Consider the following 12425-nt stretch of genomic DNA (forward strand, 5'->3'; position numbering starts at 1 on the left):
ATTTTCTATCTATGTGAAGTGATCTAGTTTGAAGCGAGCACTTATATAGTTTTAGCACACCATCATCAATCTCTATGTCATGAATGGAATCATAATGTGCATGGAATAAAAATATAATGCCAATGACTTAACATAGTTTTGAATGTGGAAGTGGTAAAATTTTGCAAGGATACACAACTTTTTATAAGTTAGATTTATTATAAAATTTAGGATTGAAATTAACGCTACATTACAGTACAAAATTAACATTTATGCTTACTATGCTTCTCACTCTTTAGTTTCACTATGAACATGCACCAAATATGTTAACAGAAGCCCATGATGCAATATTAAAAAGTCCAATAAAGGAAATCCCAAATAATTGATTGGATGCAATATTTATTATGAAGTTGTATGAAGTCTTTGGAAAGGAAGCCTTTCAACAAGGGAGTTATATGAAGTCTTCCAAAAGGTATCCTTTCAAGGAGTGAGTTGATGTGCCATTGTAAATCATAAAGACACACACTGATATATATTATTAAGATGTACTCATAAGAGACAAGGCTTATGCCCTCTTTATATTCCAAATTTGCACTTGTTGTCTATCAAGTACTTTGATAAGACCTAGTAGGGGTCATTTGCTAATAATATTTCAAAGTTATAAACTTGTGTCATACTTATGTTTTAGCATTAACGAAACCATGCACACATTACATATATATAATCTTAGATGGGAATTGATACATCTTTCAAATAACAAGGTTATGTATGCATCAAATTCCAATACAACTAAGACTCTTTGAATAAGTAAAAGATGGATATGGAAGAAATCAATTTAAAAATTATGTAAATGGAATGTGCTTCAATGATGCAATTAGAGTTGGGTATTTAGTAAATAATGTTCAAGTGTTTGGTGAGGTGAAATATGTCTAAGGAAGTGTGAATTGACACACGATAGGTCTTTGCATGAATTTTATAGAAATTGATTGAAAGGAACAACTACGTCATGAATGACTGAGGGCATTTATGTGTCATGTGATGCTAAAAAATATGACTGAAAAAAGTAGCTCAATAGTTTTACTTGAAAATGAGTAATAGACAACTTCAAGTACAAGTGAATATGAATGTATGATGAGACCCTTACTATGATTGTCTTCATGATCCTTGTTATTAATCTTCATTGAGAGCCATACAATCACCTTCTCCTCATAGTTAGCAATGAAGTCTCACAAAGCATTTAGAAAGTGTTAACTTGCTGTTAAATTGTAGCATGTTAGTGATAAATATGGGGTTAGAATTCATGTAACCTTGTTAATCCAAGTCTATATGCATCTAAATAGAATTTTCGTTGCTTGAGTTTGAAGTAAAGGACCAAGATCTAAATTTAAGAGAAAAAACTTGTTGATTGCTGTATAATATGGATTCTTATTGCCTATAATTGAAAAGCAAAGATAATCAAGAGACAATTTGCTAGTGCATATGAGGTACAATATTGGGATGCATATGAAGTAATACTATGCAAGGTTGATTTTTGATGGTTGGGATCTCCCTTTAAAAAACTAGTGGGCTAACCTGTGCTTCGCACGTATATAACTCCCAGCTTGATATTTTTCAAATTCCTAGAGTAATAGGAGCCTACCTCTCCTCGAACCTCCAAATTCTTGCCACATGGAAGCTTCATGAAACTCTTCCTTTATATAATATAGAGAAGAGATGGGACGACCACAAATTTCAAAAATTTCCAAGAATTAGTATATTTTTAATGGTCCATAGAAAATTTTGGGTGTATTCGACGATTGAAATGCTAAAAATTAGGCATGATGGTTATAAAAAATCAAGCCTAATACCATGCCTTTGAAGGAGCATCATTAATAGAAAAGATGGTTGAGTGAACATTGACGTAGAAGCTACATTTGCTAGAGAAGAAAGAAAAGAGGTGAGGAGTACTCGGTGTTGAGACACGTGTTGAGGGTGGTGAAGTGAAAAGGGGGGTTAGGGGAAAATGTGAATTGTAAGGAAGATGAAATAAAAGGATAGACCATCTCCAAAGTTGTTGAAGTCCTTCATATGGGTAGTTCATGTGACCTCTTTTGGCTAGTGGGTAGAAAAGGGCCCTTAGTTTCACTTAAAAATAAAGTCAACTTAAAACAACCTAGTGCAGGCAATTGATTAAGATACTTACGTCTTTTTGTGCAACTTTATTAAGGTAAGCGAACGATTAAGGCACTTGACTTCTTTTTGTACTACTACATGAAGCTAAGCAATTGATTATGGCACTTGATGTCTTCTTATGCAATATTTGATTAGGGTAATTAAGGTATTTGATGTCTTCAAAAGCCAAGAAGTGGATTAAGGTTCCCTTTGAGAAAAGAATATGTTGTTTAAGTTTCTTGTCTTGAACTTTAAATAGGGTTCTTGATGTCTTTTTTATGGATTGACATGGTTAAAAGAATTAAATCCATAGTGATGAAGGTTAGCAAGGTGATTAAGGCTCTTCATGTCTTTTTGTGTTTAAGAGGGGGGAGCTAGCTTAAGATAAAGTCAACTTAAAGTAGGTGATTAAGGTTAAGGGTTAAAGAAAGGGTATTTAGAAACGCTTTTCCATAGCAGTGTATTATCATCGGCGGACAGCAGGCTGACGCTCTCTGCGCCATAGCCAGCAGAGGAAAACATTTTTCTCTTCACCTTGCCATGCTCTGCCGCATGTGCCATAGTTTCCCAGCTTCAAGATTCTTGCTCATTGTCTCTTTCTTTTGCTCACCGCTGCTCACTCTTCTTGCCATGAAACCCCCATGGAGCTTCAAGTTCAGAGGCTTCTCTGCGTGCAGGTTTTCCAATTGAGTGGTACATTCCTCTTTCTTTCTTTCATTCTTCTTGATGTGCGTAGCTCCATTTCCCTTCATTTTGGCTAGAATTATTCGCAGAAATCAAGGGCTTAGTGTTCCTGTAAATGATGTAATGATTTTTTTCAGGGTCAGGTTTAGGCTTAGGGGTAGGGTCTCCTTGTGTTTATACGTTTGGATTAAGGGGAAATTATATATAGATCCCCGATCGCAGCAGTTAATACATGTACGGCTGCAGCAAACCCTTCATACCCAATGCATTTCCATACGCAAGAAATTTGCAAGATGTTTCTGTGTTTTTCTCGCAAATTATGTTTGATTTTACTTGATGCAGTGATTATGTAGATCTGATTTCAAGGGAAAGATATAACACAAGTCTCATATTTGACTGGCATTACCCTAACAAAATGATAAGCCACTTCCCGAGAGGGCACGCTCACGGCATTTAATATCATCAACCCTACCCTTCCAGAACTTTCTGTGTGGATTTTTGCATGGAATTCCCAGTGAGAGGCTGCTGTTTGTGTCTTTTTAATGGCTGAAATTCTGTGCTCACTTGAGACCCATCACTCACACAGCCTGCATTTTGTGAGTGGACAGGCCGGACTGGCGGTTGATGGGCCCGATTGCCTGTCCACAAGCAGCAAGCTCCTGCATGCATGACTATATTTTCTGGCAGCAGGAACGTGTAAGCCAGCCACCTCAGGGACTTTTGTTCTTCCTATATTATCCCTTTGAAAGCTTTTTCCACTTATAGACAATATATTGGGTGAAACTGGTCTCCCAACACCATATTTCCGTTGGAAAATACCTAAGTGATACAAATTTGTCAACCTTAAGGGAGATTTCTTGTTGCAGAGGAGCGGTCTTCTAAGGTGTTCTACTTTACCATACCTTACATGCAGGTTTCCACCTTGATTCTTGACAAAGGAACTTCAATGGAGACTAGTGAGGTCACAGACTTGATTGAACGAACGGTTAGTTTTTTTTGTTGTTGTTGTCTGGTGACTTGTCGTTTGTGGCGTTAGCGCCCTTGGGCATCTCATTTGGTGTTGACTGTACCCCTTTTTGTGCTTTTTGTAGATGTATGGAGAAATGTGCCACAAATTTGCGGTGCTGGTGCAAAAGATCATAGAGGTTTTCCCTGCATTGGAGGCCCTTCAACCCCAAAAGTCCGGCATGCAGGCTCTATGTGAACTGCATTGGGCAGTGGACAAAGTGAAGTCGTTTCTCCAGCGCATTGTCAATTCTAGCAAACTTTACTTGGTAATTCCTACTTACCTTTGTGCTGTAAGTTTCTTTTGTGATAGCTTTTTTATAAGCATCAAGATCTGCCTGAATGTGTGAGGACATTGGGTGTAAATGCCGACTGACAGCTTTGCTGATTTGTATCAAAATTTTCTGCTTTCTAGGCCATTACGAGTGACTCTGTGGTTACAAAATTCGAGAAAGTGAAAGAGTGTCTGGACCAAAGTTTGAGACGGTTGGAATCAAATGTTCCCGAAGACCTTACTCTACAGGTATTCATCTAACACGCGTGTAGGGATAGAGGGTGGACATTGCATAGCAATAGAGGATGGACAGTTGATGGTCTCAGAAGAAAACCGGTAACTTGCAATTGGGCATGTTAGTTGACATATCTTGGTAGCTTTGCTATTGTGACATATGTAAAGAGATGTTTTGCTGTTGTCTTGCAGATAGCTGTGTTTATGACTGACTTGCAAGAGATAAACTTCCAGCCTGATGCATCGGATCAGGAAGCAGGCAATGAGATAATCTCACTGCTACAGAAGGAAAAAGAGGTCCCTGGTTTCAATGCAGCAACAGAACTGGATGTCTTTGACCAAGTTGTCTTGAAGCTGGGTATCAAATCAGGCAAGGCAGTCTTAGCAGAGAAGAGAGCTCTGCGGCGGCTTCTCAATAAGACTCGCAGAGAGGAAGACAAGAAAAAAGAGTTGATAGTGCTTTACCTGTTGCATCTGCTACGCAAGTACACTAAGGTACATAAGTTTGCAAATTCCGAAGAGGGATTGGCTGCAGAGGTGACAAGCTCCTGTCCGCCCTCACCCTCCGAAAGGGGCTCTGAAGCTAGCACCAGTGGGCGGGACAGTGACTTCAGCTCAGAACTTTGCTGCTTTGAGATTTACCACAAGCGAATAGGGAATGTCAACAAGGAGGGATTGAGCTGTTTGCGCCATTCATTCATACCACCAGAAGAGTTTAGATGTCCTATATCTTTGCAGCTCATGTCTGATCCAGTCATCATATCCTCAGGTCAGACATATGAACGAGTCTGCATTGAGAAGTGGTTTGAAGAGGGCCATGATACCTGCCCAAAGACACAGCAAAAGCTTGCACATCTTAGTGTTACCCCGAATTATTGTGTCAAGGGTCTGATTATGAGCTGGTGTGAGAGGCACTCAATACCGATTCCTACTCCTCCGTCACCACCCCCTTCACCTGGGACAAATTGGAGATACAGTCCTTTCTCTGAATCTGTCCCAGTGAAGTCTGCCATTCCTCAACTGGGAGTAGCTACATCGCCTGAAAACGGAGCCACACTTGTGATGGATGCAGGGTTTGACACAGTCAAAATTGATAAGTGTTCTGTAATGGCTACCGATAGCTCGTCGACTGGGGACAGCTGCTCCGGTCTCAGAGGAGGAAAGTTAAGGCAAAAAGTAGATGATGATGCAATAGCCATTCAGAGATCTGCAGATTTGTTATCCTCTTCCTCTCTAGCAATGCAACGCAGAGCTGCCGAGGAGATTCGCCTTTTGACAAAAGACAATGCAGATGCTAGGTTGTATATTGGAGAGTCAGGCTCAATTCCGGCTTTGGTAGGCTTCCTGGGTGCAGCAATCAAAGACCAAGATGAGAATGCCCAAGAAACCTCGTGTTTTGCCTTGTTAAATGTGGCCATCAACAATAACAGGTAAATCAACCTTTCCTGCTGTTCTTTGCTTACGCCCTTAGTTTAGATTGCAAGGTGAATTATAAACTAACTTTTCTCTTTGACAGAAACAAAGCAGAGATAGTGAATGCCGGAGCTATCCCATTACTATTAAGGATACTTGGTTCAGAGATGCCTTTAGCAGTTAGGGAAGCTGCCATTGCTGTCTTGCTTACCGCATCTTGCCTGGATGAGAATAAGCCAGCCATTGGCTCCTCAGGAGCCATGTCATTTTTGGTGAATCATCTTGATGCTGGTTCACCTCAAGGTGTGAAGGATGCCCTTACCACCTTGTTCAACCTGAGTATATTCTCAGGAAATCACCTCTGTATTCTAAAAGATGGTGCTATCCCCAAGCTTACTCATTTACTCAGCTTGGGAGATGTCGATTTAATAGAAAAATGCATCACTATACTTCATAATTTGGTCTCCATTGAGGAGGGACAGTCTGCCATTGTAGAGGCAGACGGCTGCATATCTGCTTTGGCTGAGATTTTGGATAGCGGCTCACAAAAGGAAAGAGAGTTTGTTGTCGGGATTTTACTGGCCCTTTGTACCAATAGTCATCAGCACAGCCAATTAGTACTAAGAGAAGGAGTCATTCCATCGCTTGTAATGCTCTCTGTCAATGGAAGTGCCAGAAGCAAAGACAAAGCCTTAAAATTGCTGCAACATTTTCGGGAGGAGAGACAAAAGGACTCTATGTGGTACTGTGCTTCACAGGTTTCTTGCCCTTCAGATTCTTTCGATGGTAGAGAAACACAGGGCAAGTCTGAGAAAGGTTTTTTTAGGAGGAAGACACGATCAGGATTATCATTTGGCTTCTTCCGAAAATCTAAATCATTCTCTTTTCATCATTGCTGATTGTATCATAGATACTTGGAAGGTGTTGGGAGTTGGGACTCCCCTTCTGTAAAACATAATGCCATTGGACTGGTGGTTTCGCTACCCAAAAATAGCCCGCTGGTGGTTGTGGGGCTGTGTTTTGAGTCAATTGGATGTGTACATAACATGCCATTTTTGCTATACTGTGACATTTCTTTCAATGAAGTCTCCAAGTTTGAGTAGAGAATGCCGTTTAGCATAACTTACTGGTGTCCAATCACGGAGCATAGCATTATTACATTCATGCAGGATGCTACAACAGCTCAGAAGATGACACCACCTTTCTCTTTGAGATGGTAGGTTTCATTGACCAAGATCTAACGTAGAGGATCCTTAGACAAGTAATAGGATGACATGAGTTGCGTTTGGCTCACTCATGTCCCTTATTGACCATCCTAACCTAGCCGAGTGTAGGGTTATTGTTGGGATTGGTGAGCGTTGAGAGAGGAGAGCGGGCGCCAAGGTTCCCAATAGTGGTTGCTCATATGCGTCCATCAAGAAGAGGAATACTTTGGATGCATTGGTCATTCACGCTACGCTATTGTAGCAGCCATATGCAGATCTCACATGGAAAGCGAGATCAAAGCTACCACTCGCATTCTTCACATAGCACCACAGGAGAAATCACAGGCATACGTACGGTTCGAGTGAATAAGTTAGGGTAGTAATTTGAAGGAGATGAACTCAATACAGCACTACCCCTATCTTTTGATAAGCTTCAAGTCACTTCCATTCTAGATGGTGGGATAGGAATGAACATTATTACCAAGCAATGTTGGGTAAAATGGGAAAGACCCCTTATGGATGGCATTGCATTGATTGTGAAACTAGCTGATGGAGTCACCACGATGCTCATAGATCTTTTACGGGGAGAAGTTATATTTGGGTAAAGTTGTTTTCAATAATGTTATTTCTGGTTATATTTTTGAGTTGTACAAATGTATAAAAGCTACTTTTTTGTTAATAGTTCTATTTTATTTAGAGCTAATTTTTGGTTAATAGCTGTGTTTTGTCCAATTGCTAATTTTAGGATGTAGGCCGAAACAAGAAGAGAGACATTCACTTCCAATTGGAAGCCGAGTACGCACCGCTAGACAAGAGAACGGCAACAAGTAGAAAGCAACCAGAGATAATGCAACAAGAAAGAAATGCAGGGAAAAAATATGTCGATCTTTGGGTTGAGGGGTATATTTATCCACCCGATCTAATTACCCAAACACGTCCATAATTTAGTGCGCTTACATCTTTCATTAAGTATGTGTGTGAAGGTAATGCAGGGTTATTGGGATATACTAGGAGGCTAGCAATGCTTCCTTATAGTGTTTACACATCTATTCAGCGCATCATGATGGGAATGGATTCAAGGATTAAGAAGCTCACAAAATCACTAGGTGAAAAGGAGAGAGAGAATCAGAGTCTGCAAGATGGCAGCAATGCTTTCAAAGACTGTTGTTTACTGGACCCTCATGAAAACCAAACAAACACATGAGCATGTGAGGTTGCTCAAACCACTTCATGAGTTGACCAAAGAGGGAGTGGGCAATATAATTGGCGAGTCTATGTACAATGTGCAAACATGAAGAATATGTTTTCCAACCCAAGTGAAGAGGTTGATGATGCAATTGCAAAGGTCTTAAGCAAAGGTATGGTGAAGTATGCATTGAAAAATCCCAAATTCAAAACCATTAGTGATGATGTTGCAAGAGTATGCTTAAAGGAGGTAAGCAATACTTTCACAGCTACATATGCTCAAGGCATATGTGACAAGGTAAGGATTAGCTCCGAATCCTATGCTATGATTTATAAGCAATTGGATGTAGGGTTTAAGGTTGTTCTTAACAAGGGACGGGTGGTACCCATTCCTAAACCGTTCCATGTAAAGCAGGCACGAAAAGATCTTAATGCAAAAGTCTTAGACACAATTGGTGAGCCAATGCATTTGGAACATACACAGATGCTTAAGTCTAGATCAAAGGAAGTGCTTTTCAAATTGCATGTAGACAATAACTTTATATTGAATGTATGTAAGCTACAAGCAGTAATGGTAAAGTTCTACAACATGTCTATCGAAGAGTGTAGAGGTAAGCTTAAATTTGTTTTGAAGCTTGGTGAGAGTGAAGTCGTTAAGAACCAAAATCTTGAACGTGTTAGCTTGACACTAATGAATAGGGCATTGGATCCGAGCATCAATTCAAAACATCCAAAATATTTTAGTGTGCAATCAGAGAATGAAATATAGTGGCTTGTTGCATTTGAGGTACCAAAGAAGGACCATGAAGTTCTTAAGATTTTTTTTAACTTAACAGAGATACCAGATATTGTACGATGGCAAAACAATGGGGAAGCTTTTCATGTCAATGGATTTGGTGAATACAAGGTAGAATGGTAACTTGTTGGTGATTTGAAAACATTGAAATGTATGTTTGGTGTTTCAAATTCAGCATCAGCTGAGTTCCCTTGCTTATATTGCATGCAATCCAGGAAGAAAGGCAACGATGGAAAGAAACAATGGATTGCAAGGACAGGACAACGTGGTGTTCCAACATGTGACCGGTATATTCCACCTTACATTGCATAGTAAGGATAATAGAGAAGTTGGTGTTTGAGTACGTGTGTTTTGCCTACAAGACGCAGCTTGCTTCAGATACTGATGCAACATGCAAGAAGGTAGAACAAGTCTTGTCTGATGTTGGATTGCATTGAGGCCAAGTAAAAATAAAAAAAGACGAGAAAAAGTCGAGAAAGAGTGGAAATTTGCCATGCAAACCGTGTTTTGGGGGAGCGAAGGCTAGGAAATTCTTATCTCCACCACGAGATGAAGATGGTAAGTTTCTTGTAAAACAACCAGAGAAGTACGAAGCATGGAAAAAACTACACATGGCTGTCCCTGATCAGAGCAATGGGGGATAGATGCGGATAGCAAAGGCAAATGTGTGGATTGCACTTGATAAATTGGGCCTACTTTTACAAAAGATGACATGATGATGCCAATGCATTTAAAGAGGCGGTTGTAAACTTTCATAACTCAATGATAGAGGCATGGACTAAAAATTGCATTACACACTATATGGTCAGAGTGGTCTCCATTTCATTTTTACAATTAAATTGTGAATGTAATATTTTGAGTTTAATTGTGGATCTTGTGTTTTTGAACGCAGCACATACTTGAGGCTCATGGTCCATACTTTGCTAAACAAGGAAGTTTGGCGATATGGTCCACATAAGGCATGGAGCGATCTCATTAGAGCAAGCTTCGTGCGGATTCTAAAAAGCAACGGCACATGGAGGTGGAATCAATGATTCCAATCCTATGAGGCAGTTGCTCCAATGGTGGTATAGGAGAATAGAGATAAGATATGAGGAAAAACTAATAAAGTCCAAATCCAATGATATAGAAGCTGTCGCATGGCAATATATGAAGTGAGGAAAGCAAGATACATCTCAACATCCATTGCTTTCTCCCATACATGCTCTCCAATAGCCTCTGTATAGCATGTAGGTTCCACATGCTTCACCATAGATGTCATATATGCATAGTGCATAGCAAAATCTCGATATGTCAATATGTCAACGGGATATCTGACCCTCTGGGATCTCCGCAATGCATGCGGGTCACTCTGTACACCTGTAACTCTAGCATGTGGTGGCACATATCTATCCTGTCTAGCACCAGGTGTGCGTAAAACAAGTATGCCAAGCTCCTCATCCAAACTCTCAGAACTAGATGACTCATAACCTGTGATTCCAATTCCTTCGACTTTCTTCTTGCCTTTATCCATAGCACTACTCCTAGTGCTCACACTCTCATGCCTCAAACGTCCTGACCATGGACGTACACTGCTACTCTCAGCTTCTGCTTCTGCTCTGCTGGTGGCCCAGACATAGAAGTAGAACTAGAACTTGCTTGTGGTGGCAAGTTCACTGGCACATTAGCCTCAAGTGACTCAATGACTCCCTCATCTTTTGCTTTGTACCAACTAGCAAGCTCATCAAACACCACATCTCGTGAGATGATCACTTGTCTAGTTTGTGGATTATAACATTTGTATGCCTTTCGATCCTGTGCATATCCAATAAATACACATTTCTCTGCCTTAGGATCCAACTTCCTTCTTCTTTCATCAAGCACATGTACATAAGCTATGCATCCAAAAACTTTAAGATGTCCAATGTCTGGCCTGTAACCTGTGAGCCGCATCTCTGGCGTGCTTCCATGAATGGCTGCTGTAGGTGTTTTGTTCAATATATATACTGCAGTAGCACATGCTTCTGCCCAATAGTAATCTGGCATGCTCTTTTCATTAAGCATTGCCCTTGCCACTTCACATATGACTCTATTCTTTCTCTCAGCCACACCATTCTACTGAGGTGTATACCTGCAAGTCAACTGTCTTCTTATTCCATGCTTCCTCAAGAAATGCTCAAAAGCTTTTGAGGTGTATTCACCACCTCCATCTGTCCTCAGACATTTAATCCAACAGCCATACTGCTTTTCTGCAAAAGCTTTGAAATCCATGAATTTTTCCAACACTTCACTCTTCTCTTTGAGAAAGTATATCCATGTCATCCTGCTAAAATCATCTATAAATGTCACATAGTATAAACTGCCTTTGATAGATGGGTTTTGTGCAGGACCCCATATATCACTATGTACGATCTCAAGTGGCATGTTACTCATATTTCCTTCTCTAGGAAACCTCAACCTTGCCTGCTTTCCAAATTGACAGGCTTCACAAACATGCATATATCCATCATATTTGAACCTAGGCAATCCATTGACAATGCCTCTTGTTTGCATGTTCTTTAATCTCTGTATATTGACATGTCCAATCCTCTTGTGCCACATATCAATGTCCTGTACCACATTTTTACTTTTGGAGAACATGGCTGATTTTAGCTCAGGAATTCCAGCATCCAGCTTAAACAATCTGCCTTCTTTCTTGCCTTTAGCAATCACTCTACATCCATGTTTGAAGTCCTCAACAAAGCAATCATGCTCGTTGAACCGAACCTGTAATCCCTGTTCCACCATTTAACCAACTGAGGCCAAGATTTTAGTGATCGAAGGCACATACAGCACATCTGACATAGACTTTGTCTGACCATTGTGCATGACCAATGGTACACTTCCAACATGTGTAATGACATGCTGGGTATCATCACCTGTCTCCACATAGTCTTTTACATCCATAGGCTTCATATGCTCAAACCATTCACCATGACATGTCATATGGTTTGATGCTCCTGAGTCCATATACCATGTGTCATCATTCTCAGCATTTGTCGTCATAGAACCCACAACATGCTTCATAGCAAACAAATGATTTGCTGTGCCATCATTGCTGCTTGATGCATAGTTTCCACCACCATGTTGTGCATAATTTCTACCATAATGACCACCACGTTGTGCTCTTTCCCCTCTCAAATCATTCTGTTTGCGGAAACAATCTCTCGCCATATGACCATATTTGCCACAATAATGGCATTCCACATCTTGCATAGAATTTTGTTGGCCTTGCCAACGTCCTCGACCACGGGGGTTACCTCTGCCTCTCCGAGGTGCATATCCACGACCACCTCGAGCACCATATGAAGGCTGAAAATTCTGTTGTGGAGGCCTGTCCTGCCATCCACGACCATTACCACCACGTCCACGTGATGCGAATCTCCCCCTGCCTCTAAAGCCTCTCTGCGAGTAGAAAGCCTGATTTCTGCCATCATCATGGCTAGTAGATGCATCCAGAAATGAATCACTGAGTTTGATT

The 12425-nt window shown here is 40.5% G+C and overlaps 1 protein-coding gene across 7 annotated transcripts; it reads left to right on the forward strand.

Moving 5' to 3' along the window:
* Positions 1 to 2415: 2415 nt before the first annotated feature.
* On the forward strand, positions 2416 to 6821 carry LOC147623918 (U-box domain-containing protein 45-like). Of its 7 annotated transcripts, none has more exons than XM_086820545.1 (7): positions 2416 to 2823; positions 3423 to 3510; positions 3728 to 3799; positions 3906 to 4088; positions 4235 to 4342; positions 4520 to 5757; positions 5844 to 6821. In XM_086820545.1, exons 2-7 carry the CDS (start codon positions 3439 to 3441, stop codon positions 6637 to 6639), a joined length of 2469 nt encoding a protein of 822 aa, XP_086676671.1. In that variant the 5' UTR covers positions 2416 to 2823; positions 3423 to 3438; the 3' UTR covers positions 6640 to 6821. The 7 variants fall into 7 exon arrangements, with proteins under 7 accessions (XP_086676671.1, XP_086676676.1, XP_086676678.1 ...); XM_086820551.1 differs by having other exon boundaries at positions 2589 to 2823; positions 4235 to 4429; XM_086820547.1 differs by having other exon boundaries at positions 2772 to 2823; positions 3681 to 3799.
* Positions 6822 to 12425: the final 5604 nt, after the last annotated feature.

This window comes from Cibotium barometz, chromosome 26 (assembly GCF_041138505.1).
Source record: "Cibotium barometz isolate CiBa-2024 chromosome 26, ASM4113850v1, whole genome shotgun sequence".
Taxonomy (NCBI): Eukaryota; Viridiplantae; Streptophyta; class Polypodiopsida; order Cyatheales; family Cibotiaceae; genus Cibotium; species Cibotium barometz.

Excerpts from the sequence above, each read along its gene's own strand:
- LOC147623918 (XM_086820545.1), top strand. The coding sequence starts at position 3,439 with ATGGGCCCGATTGCCTGTCCACAAGCAGCAAGCTCCTGCATGCATGAC. Across the intron at positions 3,511-3,727 it reads TTTTCTGGCAGCAGGAACGT|GTTTCCACCTTGATTCTTGA; the intron begins GTAAGCCAGCCA and ends CCTTACATGCAG. Across the intron at positions 5,758-5,843 it reads GTGGCCATCAACAATAACAG|AAACAAAGCAGAGATAGTGA; the intron begins GTAAATCAACCT and ends TCTCTTTGACAG.